Below are 22,180 nucleotides of genomic sequence, written 5' to 3'. Positions count from 1 at the left end.
ACATGGTGGCGGAGGTTGCGGGATTTTCTGGCTCTCCAGCACTACTCAGCAGCTAGTTATCAGTGATACCTCGCACTTCGAGACTTCCGAAGTGACACTTGCCCCATGCATAGAATGGAAGTGAGATCTTAGTTTGGGGAGTAATCTCGTTCATCGTACAAGACAGTGCCACAGCCTCGGTACAAGAAGGGGTATAGATACTAAACAATGGGTGTGGGGATACATTAAGATTACACCTCAGATAAGCATTTTAACAGCCTATCACAAAGCCATTCCCCCACAGAGGTTTCAAGGCCAGGGCCTATGGGGTCTGGCGAGGGTCCGACAGTGGTTCAGTGAATAGTCATGAATTCTCTGCTGCCTGAGCTAACCGCGGGTACGGCCTCGGATGATCCGCAACCGGGACGAGCAAGGACCAGCGCCCCGGCCACCAAGTCTTTCCCGATGCATTGTGAGGGGGGCTTCGGACAAGGAAATTAGCCAGTATTGCTTAGCGTGACAGGCAGCCCCCAAATCTGACTCAGGTTCGTCTGTCCATGCGCCCAACCCTGCCTGTTTTCATCGACCGGTACTCGACCGGTGCGTGTGGGTTCACCACGCTTGGAAACTCCCAGTAATGTTGAGGCACTACTCTTTTCAGCTGGCGGGGCGGTTGATTTCAGATTCGACAGGTCTTTGGCTGTTGCCTTGGCTGAAAGCCAGCTCTGGAGCGCAGCAATCAATCATGCTGACTTCAAAGTGGCAGTATGCTGATAGGATGATACTGTGGCGAAAACTGCAAGTTTTTATCCAGGGGATATCAGACAATATCTCCGTTACTATATATCCTGCCGGGACGCCGCGGTGACTTGATCTCGGGCTTGCATGTGCCGTATCATCATAATCTGTCCATGCACCTTTCCATTCATTAACCACTTCTCTGTTTTCTTTCTCACCTTATACATTCATTGAATCTTTCACTCTTTTCTTAGAAGCTTCCACCCGCCGCATTACTGTATACTTCGTTGTGAATATCACAGCGTGTGCCCTTTTTAAGACGTTGAGCTGACGGGCCGTCACGCCTACATATGTGAGTATATCACGCAGCCATACTTTGCGAAAAGCTCCAGACTGACTGGATGCAGTGGTAGAAAGAATGTTGGCCGGTATTGCCTTGACGCTTCTCGTGGGTCTGGGAGCTCTCCCCTCCGTGATTGCAGACACATCCTGCAGCGCAACTGTGCCTTGTGAGATTGGGTGCTGCGACAAGTATGGGGTGTGTGGCATGGGCCCTGACTTCTGCGGGACCGATGTTTGTGTCAACAGCTGTGATGCTAAGGCTGAGTGCAATCCTGGAGGATGGCCGTCCGAGTATGTCAATGCCACAACCTGTCCGCTTGACGTCTGCTGTAGCGAGTACGGCTTCTGCGGGACTACAGAGGAGTTCTGTGGGAACAAAACCGTCACCGCACCCTCCTGTGATGCCAGCTCCCAGTCCTTAACGCGTGTGATTGGCTACTATAGCTCTGCTGGGGCTTTCCGAGCCTGCGATGGCATGGCCCCATACGCCGTCCCCCAGGGTGTTTATTCGCACATATATTTTGCCTTTGGAAGTATTGACCCCGATACCTTCGAAGTAATCCCTGCCGAGCAGGTCGATGAGCTGCTGTACCCTCAACTGGCGGCACTTCAGACTCGCGATTTGGGTCAAGAGCTGTGGTTGTCGATTGGCGGCTGGGACTTCTCCGACAGCGATGAGCCGACGGCTACCACCTTCTCCGACCTCGCTGCGGCCGATACAGCCAAACAGAATGTCTTCTTCAAGTCACTAATCAATTTCATGAGTACATACGGATTCACGGGTGTGGATATTGACTGGGAATATCCCGCTGCAAGCGACCGCAATGGCCGCGCTGAAGACTACGAAAACTACCCTACGTTTTTGGCCAACCTGAAAAAGGCATTAGCGGACTACAAGTACGGTCTCTCCATTACTCTGCCGACAAGTTACTGGTATCTGCAGCACTTTGATCTGACCGCCATCGAGCCCTCGGTGGATTGGTTCAACGTCATGAGCTACGACCTTCACGGCACATGGGATATTGGAGACATATGGACTGGGGCGTACCTGGATGCTCACACAAACCTGACGGAGATCAAGTTGGCCCTTGATCTGCTCTGGGGAGTTGATATCAAGCCTTCGAAGATCAACCTGGGCTTGGCCTTTTACGGCCGCAGCTATACGATTTCCAGCGCCTCTTGCTCGGAGCCAGGCTGCTCCTATGTCTCCGCCGCCGATGCCGGGACGTGCAGCGACTCTGCCGGAATTCTCTTTAATAGCGAGATTGAAGATATAATTGCCGAGTACGACCTCACGCCTACCTTGTACGAAGATGCTGCCGTCAAGACCATAACCTGGGATAGTGATCAGTGGGTCTCGTTTGACGACGAAGAGACCTGGAAGCTCAAGGCCGAGTACGCCAAGTCGGTATGTCTGGGCGGCGTCATGGTGTGGTCCATTGATGAAGATGATTCCAACCACACTTTTTCGGTCGGTTTGGCGGCGGCCCTCGGTAACAAGATCAATATCGACCCTGACACAGGCCTGGCCATTGATGCGTACGGCGAGGGAATAACAGCAACCTCGTATATATCAACCCAGGACGATTATTGCCGGTTTATCAACTGCGGGGAAACGTGCCCCAGCGGGTTCTCCGAGATTGTTCGGGAGGACAAGAAGAGTCAGATTATGTTGGACTCCACGGAGTGCCTGTCCGGATCGAAACAGACACAAACCCTCTGCTGCCCAACTTCCAGCGAGTTGCCAACCTGCCGCTGGCGAGGCTTTCACAATAGTGGCAAATGCAAGGGCGGTTGCGAGAGCGACGAGGCCGAAGTTGGCACCATTACTGCCGGCTGCCACTCGGGCTATCAGTCCGCCTGCTGTACCATCACCAGGTCGACGGAGCCCTGGTCCGAATGTGCATGGACATCGAAATGTGAGAGTGATGAGACCTGCCCGTCCGGCTACGACAACTTTGTTGTAGGGTCTCGTCAGGGCTGGGGCGGCCGCAAGTCGTGCAGTGGGAAGAAGAATTACAACTACTGTTGCAAAGACTTATCAGCACCGGATGCCTTTACCAACTGTGAGTGGAAGGGTCACGAGGTGGAGTTTCCGAACCAGGAGTACTGCACCGATGCTTGCCCGTCGGGCTCAATTCGCATTGCCGAGGAGTCGATTGATGTGATGTGGGGGGCCAACAAGAGGGCGCACACGGCCGATTGTTTGTTTGGCAATGAGGCCTACTGTTGCGCAGGCACGACAAAGGTCATCGTAAACCCGCGCGGTGTCACTCCCACTTTCAACCCGGCAGCTGAAGAATTTTACTATTATTTCGACAAGTTCCTCTCCAACCCCTCCTGCCCGGCTAATTGGGACGCCGAATACAGCGCGTCGTTTTTCAAACGGTCTACCAGCCCGAGCGATGTCGATTTGCTCTTCAACGAAGTGCTGGCTCAACTCGTGACCTGGATTTCCTCTATCATCCCACCAAAGGAAAAGACCGACATTTATACAGGACTGCTCAAAGAATATGGATTTGAGAATACGGCCCCCAGTCCCGAAAACTTGACCCACCTGTTGTATGGCATGGAAGACATTTGGACCGGGGCTCCGATCTATGATGCCAACACGTTGATGTCCCAGACAATGTGCGATATCTACGTGGCGCGCAAGGGAGTGGATAATTTGGCTGTTGCGAGTGATACGCTGTGTGAGTTGCCGACATCCAGCACACTCTCCAAGCGCATGCTGGACGAGGCGAGTGATGCTGCCCGCTCTGTCAACGATAACCAGCCTACGGTGTTGGCTGCTATTAACGGCGTCTTAAGTGTAAGATCTCCACCGCTGTGTCCCGACGTGTCCTGCGACTAACCCGATATTCACGGAACAGGGCAACTTGGCCTTCCACTATGCGAGATGGCTCGAATCGACCTCCGAACAAGTCATTCTGGAATTGGCCTTCTGGATCGGCGAGACGCCGGGTACCACTCCCACCGCGGATCAAAGGGCCCGGTTTGCGGACAGGGCGGATACCAGATTCGTGGACCGGTGGATTGTCTTCCATTTTCACATCGGCTTGGATGCACGCACCTTCCTCCAGACTGACTCCACGAACCCCGTATTCTACCCAGGCATCACCGCCATCAGGGTGTATCACGGCCAAACCCTTCATACCTATCCAGGTGGCCAGGCCGACCCCCGGGCTGAATATGTTTTTAGCAACTCCTATCGTGCAGGACAGCTCAATGTGGGGGCGATGCAGAACTACAACGCCCGATCCGAGGTCCTCCGGTGTCGAAATCTCAATTCAGCAGAAAGAGAAAGACGTGTGTTTCCACATCGCTGGTATATCGGCCGCGATCGGACAACTGCCATCACAGAGCAGGCGAGGCAAGGATATTCCACGGTGTACGTCCGGGCGCTCAATCAACTGGTAAGTTCTCCTAGGCATGTTTTCCCAATTATGCGTCATGGTGACTGACTGCGTTGCAGGGTCTCTGGCTTCACACCCGAGGTTTCTTCTCGCCTGCAAGATTGGCATTGCTCTGGCCGAGGATGGCAAACTACGTATCCACTGGGCCAGACTCAGACGGCTTTATACCTGCACCTAGTAGTGTGAACATTAATGGGCGAACAGATTATCGCCCACAGTCGGGGGCATTTGCTACCAACTGGGCGGCAGATGGTAGCCATGTGGATATCTCTGAGTCAGCTCCGGTCACTCCGTGATCCCCTAGGCTTGACCTAGAGAGTTATTCCGAAAATTAAACTTTGATTTACTTGGATATTGAGTCGGATTCTGTGTCATAGACAGATGTAGAAGTTGAGCCCTCGAGGCAAGCGATGTCTACTTAGGGCTGAAAGTGGAAGGGCTAGGGTCTGGTCAGGTGACAGTAGAGAGGATTTCAGAGTTTGACTAGAAACCAACTACCCCATCCATCAAAATATAATTAAAAGTTTGTTCAAACCACCCCCTATCTTGTCGTAGTGGACATCCCAGGTCTCAGCCGGTTCTACTCATATCCACGGTCGTCCTACTAGGTAGTAGCCTGCATGGTCGGGCACCCGATGCGGCTAGTAGGCCAATCTCGCCTTGTCCCTTCGCTCTTCCCCCCTCGTCCCCCTCGTCCCCTCCTTTCTTCCTACTTCTCTTCCTTCCACTTCACCTCACTTCCTCCCCCTCTCAAATCTCTTCTCTCCCCGAAATCTCCCAGAAATACTCCTTTACCTGCACCCCGACCTCTTTCACCGGTTATGCGCCATGGCATACGAGAAATTCCGCCAAATTGATCGTGAGCTCGAAGACCGCCCACCTAAGCCTGCCATCTACGACACAGAAGGTGCTCCGCTATACGAGGGCCCCTACCAGGAGCTTTTCGGGGCAATTGTCGCTCGCAATGACGTCGAGGCCCTGCATCGTTACAACGAAAGTCCAAACACCCGCGTCTTTTGGCGAGCCTACGAGGTACATTACTGGAATCCGTTCGTCATCGCCGGAAACAAGGGAAGTTTCGACGCTCTCCGCGCGCTCGTGGAGATTTACTTGGCCGATTCAACCCTCACAGAGCCACTGGACAAGTATCTCGAGCGATTAGAATACTCCCTTATGAATGCGGCCTGTGTTCATGCCAATTCGGAGATGGTGACGTGGTTATTAGAACGTGATCCGCCTTTGGGAACGTTACATGACAGGGACGTGTACGGGGAGACGCCTTTGTTTTGCGCTGCAGGCGCATTGGGGCGTGGTAGGAGGGAAGATGCTAGCTATGAGCGCAAGGAAGAGTTCTTTTACTGGCTCCTCGACAGAGGCACTTCGGTTCGCGACTCCGATGTCTATCACGGCTACCAAGAAGAGCCGGATCAACCGCCAAAGCTGAAAGATACTGTTCTCAGCGCAGCCATCTCCAGTGCCAGCTACAACATGGTGTCTCGCATCATTGCCGAAGGGGCCGATGTGCACGCTCGGCAGACCTGGTTTAATCAGTTTGGCAGTATCGAGGATGCCGAGCAAGTGACTGTTACGCATATCGCGAGTATGTTTTGGAATTTAGAAGGATTGAAAGCCTTGGCAGATCATTGCGGGGCAGGCTTTGCAGATATGCTTTCTGCGAGCGATAGTGGTGGACGGATTCCATTGCACTGGGCGTTGGTCGGGTTTCGATATCTCCCGTGCAATGAACCTTTGGAGGAAGTTGCGTCTACAATGCCGAGTACCGTGAAAATGCTTCTCGAGACCAACCCGAGCACGATAAACATGCGGGACCAGGATGGTTGTACAGTCTTCCATTACGCGGTGAAAACTGAAGCGGGTTGTTCTAGCATCCTACCCACCCTCAAATTGCTCTTCGATGCAAGGCCGGATCCTACGATAATAAATGCGCGCAACAGCGAGGATGCAACAGCCCTAGAGGATAGTATAGTAGAACATGCCTCGTGTGATGGTCATATGATGGAAATACTGGACATCCTTCTCACGAATGGAGCCAATGGAAGACTACGCGATAAAAAAGGGCAGAATATACTACATAAACTGGCTATATACTCCAGGGGTTATGAGCCAATTGACCCTGCGACGGTGGATAGGCTGGTGGGGGTTGTCGGTGTGAACGACGCCGATGAAGATGGCTGCACGGTTCTGCATTATATGGTACGGAGCCTTGGACATATCGACGCGGTTCGTCGTCTGATCAGTCACGGAACGGATGTCAATGCAGTTAATGGCCAAGGGGATACGCCACTGCACGAGGTGATGAGAGGGACGCTAATAAAGAAGGCCAACCATGATACGATTCCTAAGGAAGTACGAGCTGAAATTTTGGATAAAGCAAGGGGAGACATGATATCCCTCTTACGGGATGCCGGGGCCTCGATGGAAATACGCAATGCAGCGGGAAAGACGCCGCCACAATTACGGGAAGCTATTGTGGAGGCTGCAGAGAGAGCACGACAGGAAGATGCGAGACGGCGTGCATCCCGAGCTCGTGGAGGGAGGGGGCGCGGCCGGGGCTAGTGGTTTGTTCTTGAATTGGGCATATACCTGGTGCTCTTGGAGGATGTCGAAGGAGTGGTTTGTCAACAATAGCGCGGCCAAACTTGAGAATGACCAGCCCTGTCTGCTAATCAGATCCTGTCTGCCAATTGATCTAATTCCTATGAAGCTTTCGCCATCTAAGTGTTTGCGCGCCTGATGTCGACCGATAAGTAGCCATGTAGGTACAAATCTTATACCGACACTTATCGTGAGTTTATTATACTGGGACGTATGTATAATTCATCTCCGTCCTATCAAAAGTAGTCATACAATTCAATTGTGTTCTGTCGCCTATCTTCTGACAGCCTGCTCCAACAGCCCTTCTGTATGCTTCCACACCAATTCCGACATCCCCTGTTCCCGATACTGCACCAATGTCTTGTTGCTTGAACTCACATCCCCCTTCCAGTTAAGCAGATATGCACCACTGCCCACTTCCCCTGTAGTACCCGTCGCCACGTCACCCTCGACGGGAACCCCCTGAGTCGCGGAGCCTTGCTTCGCCGGATACCGCGCCGAGCTGAGATGGAATAAATGCCGCTCGCCACTTTCCTGGAGATTGACCGAAAAGAACGGCCACATGGCGTAGTTGTAAAACGAAGAAATCGGCCACGGAAAACTGTTGTTGTAGATGTTTGTGCCAACCAGACCCGGGTACGCGTGCACGAAGCTAACGGTCGGGTGGGTGTTCGCAAGATGTTCCATGCTGGTGGAGGTCATGGTGATGGAGTGCTTGTAAGCGTTGAGAAGAGAGAAGTTGTGCTTCAGGTCGAGGTCGGCGGTGTTGATGCCGAATTCGAAGCCCCCACCGTAGATACTGACGACGCGGCTGGGTCCGGGCGAGGATTCCAGGAGCGGGAGAAGGTTCTGGATAAAGCGCATGCGGGAGTAATAGCGGAGGGCGAAGAGATAGTCGATACCTTCGATGGTTTCTGGTCTCGGGCATTAGCATGATCCAGACTTGCGGGTTGATGATGTTTTGCTCACCATTGCGGCCTCCCAAAGAGATGCCTCCTGGGGTCATGAAGAGGAAGTTTAGGTGCTTTTCCTTCTTGAGGATTTCCTGGCATGCGAGGTCGACATTACGCGCCAGGGAAACATCCGCCTCGATAAAGTGGAAGCGACCCTTGGGACTCAATTCGTGTAGTTCCGACAGGAAGGGGGAGGCCCGAGCCTGGTTGCGACCGACGATATACGCGGTTGGGCTGTCGGCATGCCGAGCCAACTGGCGTAATGTGCTCTGGCCGATGCCGCTAGTGCCGCCCACGAAGAGGGCTGTAAGATTGGGGAGCGCCCGAAGACCTGCATTGGATGCTTGAACTGCTTTTAGGGAGACCATCTTGCTCTGATATTATGAGAAGAAAAAACAGTAACATGGACAAGGGGGGGGGTCTCGGGATAACTATGTAGGACATGACAGTATGAGATACGCGTGACTGCGGCCAAGCCGCCAAAGATTTGATCCCTCCGGTGAAACCGTAGATCACTGCATACTGAATTGCATACTAGATAACTACTAAGGTTATTTCTTCTGTAGATCTTCACCCATTATAACTAGCCGCTATGAGTCACTGCGGAATAGGATCCCAATCATATAAGCAGTTCTGATCGCGGAGAGACTTTCCTCCGTCTCTACCAATTTCAGCTGCATTCTCTGGCCGGGAAATAGATACGGCAAGGCTGCAGCAGTTTGTTCCGTTCTCCAACGGCAGCGAGTCAGCTAGTTAGTTGCTTTCTAGTGCTTACACACGGGAGTTACCGGGTCAGGGACGCGGAAAGGAGCCTCATACAGCGCATTATCTCCACCCAGGTTTAGTCCCCCTCACTGTTTTCCCTCGATGATCGAGGGCGGCTCAATCGTAGTTAAACATGGACTAAAAGTACCAATTAGCCCAGTAACCTATCATCATTGCCTCAATTTGCAGCTCTCTTTGAAATTAGTGGCCCCGACTCCCGGTTCGCCCCGTCCAGATCAAGGATCGAGGATGTGGGGTTCACCAGAAGCCCTAAAAATAGTAGTAGACCGTGATCGGCCAATCGCATCAAATCATGGCTCCGGTGTTATCTTGGCTGCAGCAGTAGCGTTAGTAAGTATGTACTTGATTGGCATGACGTAGTTGGTCTCCTGTGTACATACTGTAGTGACTACGGTCGGCTTTCCCGGTATGTTCGGCACATTCTGGTAATTCATATCATTCATCTATGCACATTTCTTTCAAAGGATGGTGTTCTCGATCGAGAAACGGAAACCCACAATTTCTTCCAAGGATTTGGCCTCGAGTCAACCCGCAAACTCATTCTCCCGGGGGTTCTAATCACGGCGCTACGACTCTCACCTGCTACATTGCGTCTATGTTGGCTCCGATGCGCCTCGATATTATCTTCATACCTAGAGTCTGTTGATCTTGAAGAGAAATACCTATACGTCAATCCGATTATGAATCCTGACACCGACAGCTCAATCACAGATCCCGAAATCTGAACGTATTAGGAATGGCAGACTTGTTCCAATTATCAGGGCGTCATCTATCCCAATGATTTTGTGATTATGCAGCATCTATATCATTAGCCTCCAGCTGTCGATCAATGGCCAAAGGAAGCAGAAATCGTCAAAAAGATTTACCAAATGGCAAATCTGGTGCATCACATTAGCCTGTCACTTTCATTGGGCGCCCCTCCCCATGATGACCATACGACCTGTGGTAACACCGAATGTCCTGTTCATCAGCACCACCGTCATAATCAACGGAAATGATCCATTCCCTGCGAGTATGACAGCGACATGACCATTCTCATCATGGCGGAGCTCCCTTTTTCCAACCCCAGATTGTTATCCAGACGTGTTTGAAGAAACAGGTTAAGTCTGGTCTAGCTTACAGTAATCATTAACCGCCCACCTTTCGATCCTTGACTGGAGATTGGGTATTCGATGGTTATTTGGGAGACAGAAGATGTTTAAGTGTTTATCAGGGGGCCGATTGTCATGATGTTAGGTTGTAGGCATGCGGAGGAACCTGGCAGAGATCTTTGCGCTGACTTTGCCAACAAGAGCTTCAAAAATGCCAGCTGCTTCTAAAGATGGACCAATTGTTATCATTTCCAGATATCGGGAATTGGTTATCAGTAGTGAAGGACTAATGGCTCATCCTACAATCCTTTCCAGGGACGGGTCAGGGAACGACGACCGCGTCGCATTTCCCGTTTTCGATGCATGGCGCGCAGTATGCTCTGGCAGGTCAATTCGGTGTTCATGTTTATATCATCGTTATCTTGATTTGGCACTGATTGATTGGATCCCTCAGGTTCGGTGAAGGGTGCGGCTAAAATGGCCAACCCGGTTCGGACGAAATTGCGCTGGTATGATATTTGTTTGGAGACAACAGTATACGAGCGTCGGCAGATGTTCCTCTTTCCAAGCGGATAACAATCATGAACTGTGTGATGAGTCCACGGGAGAAAATCAACGGCTTCCCAGACTCGACTGTTTATCAATCACCGACCCAAACCGCTCATTTGAGCATCGGGATAAGGAACAGGTGAAATCTGCCAATGGTGGTTTCATGACCGGGCCAGATAGTGTGGCCATCTTGCGTCTTATCTTGTAAAACCTAATCTGGAACGAGACAATTCAACGCATGATAGGATTGATCCAGCAGATGAGCTTCTATACTAACGAAAGAGTCGGCAACTATCGTATCTGCGGGCCGCGTTCGAAGAAATTTTCCTGATCCACTCAACAGTCAGATCTCGGTTGAAGTGGATAATGCTTACGATGGACAACCGCCAATGCACTTTACCCGTTCTTCGGTATGAACGCGTGGGCGGTCCACGATTTCAATATGGTGTGGGGAACCGAATAAGCCGATAGCGTTGAGTGCGGAATGTCGGTTTCAGATTCGACGCAAGGTCTTCAAGGCCCACGTGGGAGCGATGAAGTGGGCATTGTTAGCGTTCGGGGCGTCCCATGGACTTGTATAGGTCAAGATCTCACCGCGGTGCAGATTTGGAAGTCAATTTCAGTCTGCAGATGTTTTTGTCGCTTCCAGCTTACTGGGAGGGTCGAAAGTGGGTCCCGATTGGCAGTTGGTTTCTGAGACAGTTGGGCATGGGTGTGCTGTTCAAGAAGGGTGGAATGACGTGCAAGTACAACTCAATTTCCTGTTCAGAGGAAGCAAAGTCTGGCAGGTTCTAGAAATAATATTAACAAAGTGTATGGTGATATCGGCATTGGTTGAGGTGCCATAGTGAATGAACAAGGGCAAAACACTTTTTCCTGCAACACCCCCACGCCCAAAAGGTGTGGTCCACAACACCCTTTCCGTTTGTTGCAATCCCCTGATATGCTTCAACTTCCCCCCCACAAAACTCCCCTCTCCTCGGACATATCTACTCGCAGTATCCTATTTCTGTCTTTCAAGCGCAAGAAAAGCAAACCAGTCATCCGTCCGCAGTCCGTCCGCAGTCCGTCCGCCCCTGACAGCAGCGGCACCCGGAATCCTCTTCCAGCGCCACTGCATCCCCACTTGCCGCGTTTCTACCCAACCTGCCAGGCACCAACCGTTGGCCAGGGGCACCGCCACGGAAACTTCACTCTGATTGCTTGTGTTCCACTTTTGCTGTATGTCATCTGGTACTCTTCCCCGATTTGTCGACATCGACGAGGAGTGTCGAACGTTCTGGACACGGCATTCCCTGATATCGTCGATCGATCGACCCCCTGTGAGAGAATCCTGGTTTTCACATGGCTGATCAATGGGCATAGAATGGTCAAACAATGCCATTCTCCTTGACGCCTACGCGTCATTTTCGCGGGTAAGAAATTCTAATTGCCCAGAACTGCATAAAGATTACCAATCGCTGTGAAGTGCTCCCGCAAATCCCGAGATCAAGAAACAAGAAAAAAACTAGTACACAACGCCACCAGGAATGTGAATCGCCCCTCAAACTCCAGCAAAAGCGTCCCATAAAAACAAAACTTCATGAAGATCCCATCTTCCTCCACCTCATATGATATGCCAAGTTCTTCCACAGTCCATAGATAAACGCCCGGAAGATTGAGGCACTGATCATCACGCAGCCGGGATCCCCCAATCCCCGATCCCACTGCTTCTTAATCACACGTCCGAACAGCGAAGCGTCCAACTCCTGGGCGGTAATTCGGATAGAATCCTCTCCATGACAGATCACATAGTATATGGGGCCGGAACTGTCGATGCCCACTGCGCATGGGCTCTCCGTGGGTCGCCACCGAAGTCGTCCGATGATTCGACGAACCACAGCTTTCGTGACCTGCCATCCGTGTCCGTATTCCAGGAGACCGATAATCCCAGCGTAGAAACCGAGGAGCTCTTCGAAGGAGACGAGCATTTGCTCTGAGGGGGTGCCGACGTGGTAAACGCCGGCGGATTCGAATTGGATTGCGAAGCTCTGTGGCGTGTTAGACTGGGTTAGAGTGGTTGGATGATGAAGGGGCTATCTCCGAATGTAGAGATCAGGCTGTATGAAGCTCCGGGCTACGTATGGGTGAAGATTTGGAAAACACGTACCATGATGTAGATGTTGGAGAATCAATGATTCGGGATAGAGGGCTGGCATTGTGTAACAGCATTGTTATATGGCCTGCTGTTATAGCCAGCTTGAGCTCCCTGGCAGAGTGGGTCTGGATCAGGGATGGCGGATTGATCACAGCTTGATCTTTTTTGATGTCTGGGATCTCCAAGATCAAATCCCGGCCTTGATAGTCCTGCTGATTGGGGCCTGATAGCTGTCGGACCCACCAAACATTTGCTGCCCAATATGCTCCAGAAGGATCTTCAACGTTGCAATGCCAGGGGAAATGCGTGAATTTTAAAGTACTATGTGATTTCTCTAGATCATTCATATTTCCTCATAAAACTAATAGTCCCCGGTCTTTATAATCTTGTCTGATAAAAGCAAGTGTTCCATGTATCCAATATTTCAGGTCCGATGCCCTAAAGGGTCTAATTTACGCATATAGTGAATCACACTAACATGCACATATTTTGTTGTTTTCAAGCCATTTCCAAGGCTCGAATTTACCACGGTTCTCAACCCCTTCATGAGAACAATATATTCAGGTGCAAAGCCAGTGCCTGGATCAACTAGGTGAGCAAGGAAGAAGGTGTCTGCGCCGAGTATGAATTTTCAACTCATCCGCGGCCCCCTTGACCGCGGCGGCATTGACTGTAACCTTTTCTTTACTAAATAGAGCAACCATGCCGAATGATTTATTGGTCTCAAGCAACGCTAGTTCCTCTTTTCCTCTTTTCTTGGTGGTGTTCACATTTTGCATGAAGTGATTCTCAATGAAATATGATGATGCATAGTGGACTCTTCCATACCATCATCCACGATGGATAGATTTGTCATCGCAGGAGTTGATGGTAATAATAATTCACTCTCATGTTGTGGCACTGTGGCTAGCACATTTCTCATAATGTAGGTCCGACAGATCGCCGAAATCTGATGGAATTGACCGGCCCACGTATATTTACTCCAACAGGAGTCTACCACTATCATGACTACTTTGGCAAATTGCTGAATTAAAATCGGCTGGAGCAACATGCAAGCATGGCTATCCGGAAAATAAGATAAAAAAATAACAGACGCTGTACTTTTTGCTCGTTTATATTCGCCTGTACGGAAATCTTGTCCATAATTGGTGCCTTAGGAATATGGTGTCAACTATCTGTCACTCACTACACTCAAAGTGGTCTAGCCTGCGGACTGCCCGCAGTGCTAATATCATGCCTGGGGCATCAGGCTACTGCACGGACTCTTCATCCTAGAGTTTCTATTGGCTGGATGAAGCCATGTCATCTGACCTACAATGCTTAGGCTTGAATTTATGCCTCAGGCTCTCTGACTTCTACATATCTTTAGGATGCCACCAAAACGTCATTGAAATTCAATAAAGTGTTAATATAGGACAGAATCCGAGAAAGGCCATGGTTGCTAATACTTTGATTGATCCGCTGGACAGAAATTTTCAGTATCTCGCATTCATGTCCGCCAACCGTGAGATGTCCCGTGCCGCAGAAATATATATTCGCTTTAAGTTGTTACTAGTTGAATTACTAGACCGCAATGGACCCCAGGGCGCGGGCTACAAGCGAGGCAGCCAGGAATAGGGGAGTCAGGGACAGGGGAGTAACAGAGAAGTATACCAGGTAAAGTATAATAGTATAGATAACTTAACTAAGATTTTGAACTTTATGAATAGAAGCCTCCACTACGCTGCAAGCCATGAGACATAGAAGGCATTTATAGATATAACCAACATCGCAAACACCCCATCCAACTCCCATATCGTGCAGCTCGCAGATTCGGGTGTAGTCAGCCGAGGTGAGCTCTTTGATTTACCTATATAGATCAATGGGAGAGGCACTTGTAGCAGTCTGCGAGATGATGATGAGGTTCATTCGCGCGCGTCCGAATGGGCGTGTTTTGGGGGCAGAATGCTGGAAGTAGTAGGCGGTCTGAGTGGCGCGAACGACGCGGTGTCGCGTTTGCATCGCGGCTTCAACAACGCGGCTGTCTTCCTTCCATTATTGTTCATGAATTCTGTGAAAACAAGGTCATTGTCACTTCGGATCAACTCCCACAAGCCAGGTTCGATTACGCCACCCGCCAACATTCCCCGAATAGGAAGGCAGGGCCCCGTCGGGTTTGTCGGCGGATATCAAGATTTAAGCCCTGGCGGTCCCGCTTCCATCTATCAGGTCTTCCTCCTCTTTTCTGCTCGCCTCAAAATGTAGAGTCATTCAGCGGTCTGGCTCAAGGAGAAATGAGGATCATGTGTATTGGTGGTAGGTGGTGAGGTGAAGCCGGCTAGGTCACGTACAGGACGATGCATAGTCACATGATTAGCAAATCGACAACCGGCATCTGCCGTCAAACTGACCCGGGGCTGAACTGGCAGGAAGAACGTTTGCACATTGGACATCTCAAGCTGTCTGCTCCGGAGTTACCCGTCTTAGAAATCCAAACCCCACCTCTGTCAGAATCGACCAAACGACAACCGGAATGGTATCGTCAATAACAGAACTAGACAAAAGAAGTCACTTGGCGGGTACCGGCGTACCCATCCATCCATGGTAGCGACTTACGCTAGCTCCGATCTGGATAGCTTCCAGCCCCGGGAGCAAATTTGGGCCGGGATTGTTTCAGTCTGCCACGCTATCTACTCCCTACAAATTATAAGAAATGATAACAGAGGATGGACCGAATTTGAAATTTCTAGTATTCCCAGGGCGCGGATCCACTACCCCACCACAGGCCAACCCGAACCGTTTCCATGTCCGATGGGCTGTAGCACCTTCTGAACCAGGAGTCTCCTGGTTGCAACCCTCCAAGAACAGCATGGAATATTGTCATAAAGGGGGTCCGTCTGACACTCGGAAGAGTGCCGCATGCCAACCTAAATGCCTGGTCATGTTCTCGGCTCGGATGTTCCGGGCGTCGGAGAACCTGAGAGCAGGGATCCGCCTCGACCAACCGCACAATCAACGGGCAGACCTCATGGCATAGCCGCATATTGGTACAAAGCTGATCGTGTCTTACCTGATAATCCAGATGGACGTTGTGGCTGGATAGAGGATAGAGGTGGCGTTTTCTGATAGGTGAGCGCCCCTGCATCCCATCGTGGGAAACGAAATGCATTACTGCCCCGCGGCCACGGGTCGCCATCGGGGCCGTGGGACAGAAAGCGAACAGCCATGGTGCAGCGGCTCGGTTATCTCGCTACGGGACTCCTTCAGATCGCCGTCATGGCTCGTAAATCAATACCCTACTCGCCGCCGAGTGCCGCAGTCCGATCGATCCTGATACATACCGGGAACAAGTTCCAGAGCTTCAGGAACCTCCCCACTTGTCAGGCTCCACTCCAACAGTGGTATAAAATTGCCGACCCAAATTCCGGAATGGTCTGGCCCATTCATTGGCCGCCCACGGCCTGTCTTTCAGGTCGATGGCCAAAATTTCCGTCGATGATCATGGGTAGGTTTGCGCCGTCACCAGAGCAGCTGCATAGTGAAACTCCTCTAGATCGCTCTGATCCAGGAACAGTCTCCCTTCCACTGGCATTTAGCTAAATACACGGAAGGTACCTCATCTTGCAGGCCCTTCGTAAGCCAGTCAGTGTGCCGTCGTCCACACGGTGTCCGCCATAATGGCTTCCTCGATGCCTCTTACCGGCCACAGTCTGGGCATCTTCATCTGTGCGGCCGTGCTGATGGGTGTTTGTACGGTTCTGGTGATATTGCGCAGCTTTGTTCGCATTTTTCTGGTTCGCGCTTTTGGGTGGGACGATGCCCTGATGATTGTTGCGCTGGTAGGTCAAAATGAGGCCTACAACTGATGTATGGCGGCTGATTCTTGTTTAGGTATTGCTAATAGCAATGAATACATGCTGGATGATCGGAGCAGAGCACGGGGTTGGTCATAGGAATGTCGAATTCACGGATCTCAAGACGATGGAGCAGGCGCGTCTGGTATGCAGGACTCTCCCGGTGCTAGAAGGGAACTCCGGTCGTTGCGCATGAGCTAACAGGGCATGATTAGTTGTGGTGGCTCAGTCAAATCTTCTACATGTGGTCTTCCGCCTTTGCCAAAATATCGATTGCTATCGCTCTACTCCGATTAGCCGTCAACAAAATACAGCGCATCATCTTGTGGACCGTCATCGGTCTGGTGATTGCTATCGGGCTGATGATCTGGCTGACCTTCGTACTCGACTGCCAGCCGGTCTCGTATTTCTGGATGGCCGTTGATACAAACGTCCATGGAAATTGCGGGGACCCTGATACCCTCCTAACAATTGCCTACGTTTATAGTTCGCTCACCATCATTTCGGATGGAACCCTAGGGATCATGCCCGGGATCCTGCTCTGGCAGCTGAAAATGAATCAAAGGACCAAGGCCGCACTAGCAGCAGTCCTGAGCTTGGGAGCGATGTAGGTGCACGTCTTTTTTGACCTGTGAAGCGGCATAACTAACCCCTTCCAGAGCCAGTGTAGCTGTGATCATCCGGCTCCCATTCTTACACACCTATAAGGACCCCGATTTCCTCTGTATGTTAATGACAGCCTGTCATCTTGCAGTTACAAGTCTAATGTGGTCAGATTCTACTTTTCAAATTATCATCTGGTCTATGCTTGAGACCGGAATCGGCATCGCCGCAGGGAGCCTCGCCACCCTTCGCGCCCTGTTCCGCTGGGTCCTGGAAGAAGCCTCCGGCTATGGCCGCAGTAGCAGTCGTGGGAAGCGTACCGAAGGACAACACCCCCTTGCGAGCCTGACCACAGATCGCCCAAAGAAGGGATCGCAACACATAAGTTACTGGCGTCCGGATCTCAGCAAGACGAATGGGCTCATGGTGACCACCGTTTCATCCCCGATGGCACCAAGCCATATGAGCTTTCCCAATAGCAGCCAAGAGAACTTGAATCCGAATACGGAGCCATGGGGCCCGCACCATGTCAATGTCCACAGGACATTTGAAGTGTCAGATGGGAGTGGAGGGATGATATGAAAGTCCTTCTTTCACCGCTTAATTTTCCTATGTCAATCGCTATTGTTCGATTTATAATCGCTAGTCCTACCTATCCCATAATCATAATCCGGTGCAGGCACTTGAGATAGATGTGTTCCTCCTCCATTTTCTTGAGGCAAGTCAGTGGAGCGGGATCTACCGGCTTGTTGCCTTTACCGTCCGGTAGGTTTTCTTGAATTTGAACCTGGGCGGGTACATCCGACTCGCCAAGAGCACGATCTCATCGTCCAGCCTGTAATATCGGGCTGATCGCATCTCTACTTATCACCCGGACGGATTCTCGCCCGTCGAGCGATAAGGTGGCATTCAGCACGGAGTGCGGAGTACAGAGTACATGTCGGTTATTACCGTGCGCCTGCGTGGATCGCAACCCTGCCTGTATTGCTGGCAGGTTTCGGCCTGGATTGTCGGTTGGCGGACAATTGAGATTTTTGAGCAGTGCAACCGAATAGTACGTGCACAATGCCGCGAGAGCGATCGTAATGGGAGAATCCAGCGTGCATGCGACGGAGTATCCTGATAAGACCGACGGTCCCATATCTAGGCGGGGCAAGCGGCCGAATGTTGGGATACGAGGATACACCCCATGGAGTGGGTTATCGCAGGGTTACAGAGAGGGGAGGCCGCTCTTTGCCCTAGCCAAATGTCCGATGCGCTCTTATAAATATTGGCACCGCCATGCCTGCAACAATTAGAAATTCTAGCCCTCATCAACCCTTTGATTTTGTACCCCGCCCCTTTGGAGGACTGGACTGTAATTAGTTTAGTGGTTGTCGCTGTTCAAGATGGGTTTTCCTCGACTCGCGTGGGCCTACTCCGCACGGTGGTCGCTGGCAACCTTTAGCTCTGAGACTGCTCAACTGGTATCGACAGGTCTGTCTGTCACACTGGATAGCATCGACTACTTCATTTCGCCTTATGCGTCGGGCAATGTGACCATCTCTTCGGCCTAAATCAACCACCTCGAGATTAAATACCTCATTCCTGAATCTAGAAAGAACGTATTATGCTGAGAATGTGATCCACCAGTTCCTCGGGATTGCTCAAAAAGGGACTATGGCCAGTTTCCATTTCCCTCAAAACCCATTCCACTCCACTCAACTTCAACATCATGTCCTGTCCAATGTAGGGCAAAGCACGATCCTGTCTCGTCATGATATAGCCACGGCGATGATCAAATGCGGCATCATTCCAAGCAGTTGGCGGGCAGGGTGTAGTAAAAGACTCGAGGGAATGAAGCTGAATTTCCGATGCTGCCTGGGATGCTTTGTCTGCGGGAGCATCGTGGTAGAAGACCTCGATTGTATCCTGTACATCCAGCTGACCATCGCCCTGTTTGAGAGTATTAGACTTAACAGCGATCTCATAATGCCTTTTCGCTTACCCTCTCTACTACCCAAGTATCCAACTTCCCTCCCGCTGTCTGCACCAGCGAGTGACCCTCCTGCACCAGGAATGCCGCAAGAAAGACCAGCCCTATCACTGCGCCCGGGCCTGTCCGCTGCACCGGACTGAGTCCCTTCGCAGCAGCACCGCCGGCACATCCCCCATACGAATGCATCAGAAGCACGACCTCCTTACCCTGGTCGACTACCCGGAGTAAAGTCTCACGAACAGCCTCAACATCCGCAGCGAGGGTCTGACGTTCAGTATATTTTCCATTCACGCTGGGTAGACTGACACTTTGGATGGGATATCCGGCATTTTGTAAAAGCTCGAGCATGTCCTTGTACGGAGCAGGCGTATGCCACGCGCCAGGTACGAAGACAATGGTCGGATTAGGTTTGGTATTGGATATGGGATCCATGGATGAGAGGATGGTGGCAGCTGGAGTTTGACAGTGTCAGGTTTTGGCTGACCCCGGATCCAGCTCGAGGTCTAGGGTACTTTATGGTTAATTCTGGCTGGTCGAGACCGTCGTGCTAGGAAGTAAGGGCCTCTTTAGTAAATTGAATCACTGAATTCTTTGTCCAATTAGCAGCTATGCTGCATGACTACGTGTTTCCATGTCACTGGGTGTATGCCGTAACTTGACTCGCTGAATGATGCTTGTTTAGGTTTACATAGTTACATTAATCGATCCCTTGCAGGATTTCTAAGTTTTCCCTTTGGCTAGCCCCTGTTCTACCTCTGGCTCGAGGGTGTGGTACTGGTAAGCACAGTATAATTACCTGATAGGTTCCAATAGCAATTATCGTATTATGTTTTTCAGGGGCAGCAGCAGCAGCAGTAGTAGTCTAGTAATATTATTGAACAGATCTATTGGGAGTAGGGAGAGAGAGGTAGGGACTTTGCAACCACAGGCCCACAGGAGCGCCTTATACTAAATCTATAAGTTAATGACTATTTATTCCCTGGAGTGTTAATTTGGGTGGTATGGAAACGATTAGTTTAGGATTATATGTATTGTGGCTATTTCAAGTAAAACAAATAGCCCAACTCTGCCATCTTGCTAAAAAGAAAAAAAAGAAAAGAAGATGCGACACCTCTGGGACTCGAACCCAGGCGGGCGAACCCACAGGCTATACTATAGCAGTACCGGAGTAACGCTGAATAGCAGGCCTGCGCCTTAAACCACTCGGCCAAAGTGTCCTGATTACTAATTTGTCCCTTGTGAAGGTTTTCAGACGCTAAGAATAATGAGAACATAATAAACTCCTAGGCCAATCTGAACCACGTCGTCCGTTGAAATCAAGCTCAGCCTTGCGAGACTCTTGCCAGCAGCCCCCAACTTCCGGAGCTTACTTGACCATACGGCGTTGCGTGAAATTCTCGAATGGTTTATTCGATTGACAGAGGTGTTGGTCATTGTTAATGTGCCAGAGAAGATGGATGTGCAAGGGTTGTGGGAGGTGAAGAAGAGCTCGCAGCAAAGGGCTTTCGTTTATGATCCCGTCCATGGCACATTCTATTGGAGGGAGGGCGAGAATTTAGGCGATGAACTCTTAGACATGAAGATTGAGGAGTCGAGTCAGGGATTGGCTGGGGCTTTGGCTCGTATTCCTAGTCGCCAATTTGAAATCAGGCCTGTTTTTCTTGTGGAAAGTGACGGGTGATCATAATTATTGGAGAGGCCCGAATGTTTGAATGGGTCTGGTCCTATCCTGGTGATTCATGGTTGCTTTATACATACATTCACTACCCTTTAGAGAATGAAAAGAAGCGCAAAATTCTTTTGGTGATGCATTTGCATTCAATCATGTCATAATCAGCTTTTTGTCGCAATGTGTTAGTAGGAAGTTGCCAGGACCCATTGTGGCTGGCTATAGACCGGAAAAATATACGTGACTTTTGCAGTCAACTCAAGTAGAAAAATTATGAAAAAAAGCGACAGGATACGAAATCACGAATTGAGTTTATGTACATGGCATGGTGAATGAAAACGATGGAGATAATGAACTACTTTACCCTGCTAATGCGTAGAGGCAATGCCCGAGACGGAGGGCATGGCGAAGCGAGAGCGGAACGTGGGTGGAAGGTCTAGCCGTCCCGCATGGTCGGTGGAATTCGGCCAATCACATTCTGGGAAACGAAGTATACAATATCCATCGGTCTGTCTATAAAATCGATTCCTTGCCTATTGTTCAGCTTGCTCATCAATAACAATAGCTTTCATCAAAGCGGCCCACAGACTCTTATAGAACTGTTCTCTTCATCTCCAAAATGTCTTCTCCCGTCGACCTCCGCAACCCTGGACGCCCGATCCATGTGGGCGTTGTGCTGTTAAACACGTGTGTTGCTACTTGCTACTTCATAGAGAGATGAATGCTGACTGCGTGGCCTACAGTGTGACCGAACAACTCGATGTGGCCCCCGTTGGCTTTTTCAGCAGCATAGGCTGTGATTTCGTGAAGGACCTACCCCCTATTGCCATCTCTGAAGAGCTCAGAGCTCAGGCTCTAGAATTCATCTTTCACTGGGTTAATGAGGACGGCTCCACCCCTGCGGCTCTCACAGGAAATATGAAAGTGACCCCCACGGTAATTCATAATACCACTGCATATGAAACAAGCAAGAAACTGATAATCCCGAGCAGGACTCCTTCGCTACCTGTCCCCCATTAGATATCGTGGTCATTGGAGCCAGTAAATTAGGCTACGAAGCCAGCTCTGTCGAAAAGGAGTTTCTGCGGAAGTGTTATGCTGACTGCGCTGCGCTCCTGTGCGTTTGCGGCGGATTTGAGCCCGTTTTAGCGTCGGGGCTTCTGGAAGGCAAGGTCGCAACGGCACCACGTCTATTCTATCCCGGATTGAAGCAAATGGCCCCTGGGACTGAGTGGGTAGACAAGCGATGGGTGCAAGATACAAAAATTTGGACGACTGGAGCTTTGCTGAATGGTCTCGACATGGTCGCGGCTTTTGGGCGGGAAACATGGGGCGGAGAAGGGTCTCTAGTTGAGCATATGATCCGGGCAGGATTTTTCCCGACTAGAGATGTGGATTACAAAGATGAGCTGTGAACTCTTCCTGGGTGATTTGGGTCATTCACTGTATGGAGGGAGGTCATGTGCCAATTGCCTGTTTTGTATGCAGCC

General features: G+C 50.7%; 7 protein-coding genes and 1 non-coding gene across 8 annotated transcripts; 4 read left to right on the top strand and 4 right to left on the bottom strand.

The window, feature by feature from the left end:
- Window positions 1–1,135: 1,135 nt before the first annotated feature.
- Window positions 1,136–4,771, top strand: BO70DRAFT_413685 (glycoside hydrolase family 18 protein; the record flags this gene model as incomplete). The annotated part of the gene is made up of 3 exons (XM_025547334.1): window positions 1,136–3,871; window positions 3,933–4,475; window positions 4,535–4,771. 3 exons carry the CDS (start codon window positions 1,136–1,138, stop codon window positions 4,769–4,771), a joined length of 3,516 nt encoding a protein of 1,171 aa, XP_025396670.1.
- Window positions 4,772–5,197: 426 nt separating this feature from the next.
- BO70DRAFT_364773 (ankyrin) lies at window positions 5,198–7,247 on the top strand. The gene has a single exon (XM_025543895.1). It carries the CDS (start codon window positions 5,304–5,306, stop codon window positions 7,050–7,052), a length of 1,749 nt encoding a protein of 582 aa, XP_025396669.1. The 5' UTR covers window positions 5,198–5,303; the 3' UTR covers window positions 7,053–7,247.
- Window positions 7,248–7,317: 70 nt separating this feature from the next.
- BO70DRAFT_320352 (NAD(P)-binding protein) lies at window positions 7,318–8,423 on the bottom strand. Its single transcript, XM_025540473.1, has 2 exons — window positions 8,061–8,423; window positions 7,318–8,005 (listed from the first exon to the last, which is right to left on the bottom strand). The coding sequence occupies exons 1-2, from the start codon at window positions 8,410–8,412 to the stop codon at window positions 7,365–7,367; spliced, it is 993 nt and encodes a 330-aa protein (XP_025396668.1). The 5' UTR covers window positions 8,413–8,423; the 3' UTR covers window positions 7,318–7,364.
- A 3,478-nt stretch (window positions 8,424–11,901) lies between these two features.
- On the bottom strand, window positions 11,902–12,741 carry BO70DRAFT_364770 (uncharacterized protein). The gene is made up of 2 exons (XM_025543894.1): window positions 12,620–12,741; window positions 11,902–12,500 (listed from the first exon to the last, which is right to left on the bottom strand). Exons 1-2 carry the CDS (start codon window positions 12,620–12,622, stop codon window positions 12,051–12,053), a joined length of 453 nt encoding a protein of 150 aa, XP_025396667.1. The 5' UTR covers window positions 12,623–12,741; the 3' UTR covers window positions 11,902–12,050.
- Window positions 12,742–16,047: 3,306 nt separating this feature from the next.
- On the top strand, window positions 16,048–17,687 carry BO70DRAFT_389302 (uncharacterized protein). The gene is made up of 5 exons (XM_025546068.1): window positions 16,048–16,425; window positions 16,478–16,585; window positions 16,656–17,047; window positions 17,100–17,164; window positions 17,216–17,687. The coding sequence occupies exons 1-5, from the start codon at window positions 16,264–16,266 to the stop codon at window positions 17,623–17,625; spliced, it is 1,137 nt and encodes a 378-aa protein (XP_025396666.1). The 5' UTR covers window positions 16,048–16,263; the 3' UTR covers window positions 17,626–17,687.
- A 713-nt stretch (window positions 17,688–18,400) lies between these two features.
- BO70DRAFT_381763 (alpha/beta hydrolase) lies at window positions 18,401–19,528 on the bottom strand. Its single transcript, XM_025545491.1, has 2 exons — window positions 19,031–19,528; window positions 18,401–18,978 (listed from the first exon to the last, which is right to left on the bottom strand). Exons 1-2 carry the CDS (start codon window positions 19,451–19,453, stop codon window positions 18,637–18,639), a joined length of 765 nt encoding a protein of 254 aa, XP_025396665.1. The 5' UTR covers window positions 19,454–19,528; the 3' UTR covers window positions 18,401–18,636.
- A 598-nt stretch (window positions 19,529–20,126) lies between these two features.
- On the bottom strand, window positions 20,127–20,238 carry BO70DRAFT_t263. Its single transcript has one exon. It is a non-coding gene; the product is annotated as a tRNA-Ser (tRNA).
- Window positions 20,239–21,309: 1,071 nt separating this feature from the next.
- Window positions 21,310–22,105, top strand: BO70DRAFT_297644 (class I glutamine amidotransferase-like protein; the record flags this gene model as incomplete). Its single annotated transcript, XM_025539576.1, has 3 exons — window positions 21,310–21,377; window positions 21,434–21,626; window positions 21,683–22,105. 3 exons carry the CDS (start codon window positions 21,310–21,312, stop codon window positions 22,103–22,105), a joined length of 684 nt encoding a protein of 227 aa, XP_025396664.1.
- Window positions 22,106–22,180: the final 75 nt, after the last annotated feature.

Source organism: Aspergillus heteromorphus (assembly GCF_003184545.1).
Source record: "Aspergillus heteromorphus CBS 117.55 chromosome Unknown BO70scaffold_25, whole genome shotgun sequence".
NCBI lineage: Eukaryota > Fungi > Ascomycota > Eurotiomycetes > Eurotiales > Aspergillaceae > Aspergillus > Aspergillus heteromorphus.
The sequence above is the reverse complement of the archived record's forward strand: the minus strand, read 5'-3'. Positions and strand labels throughout refer to the sequence as shown.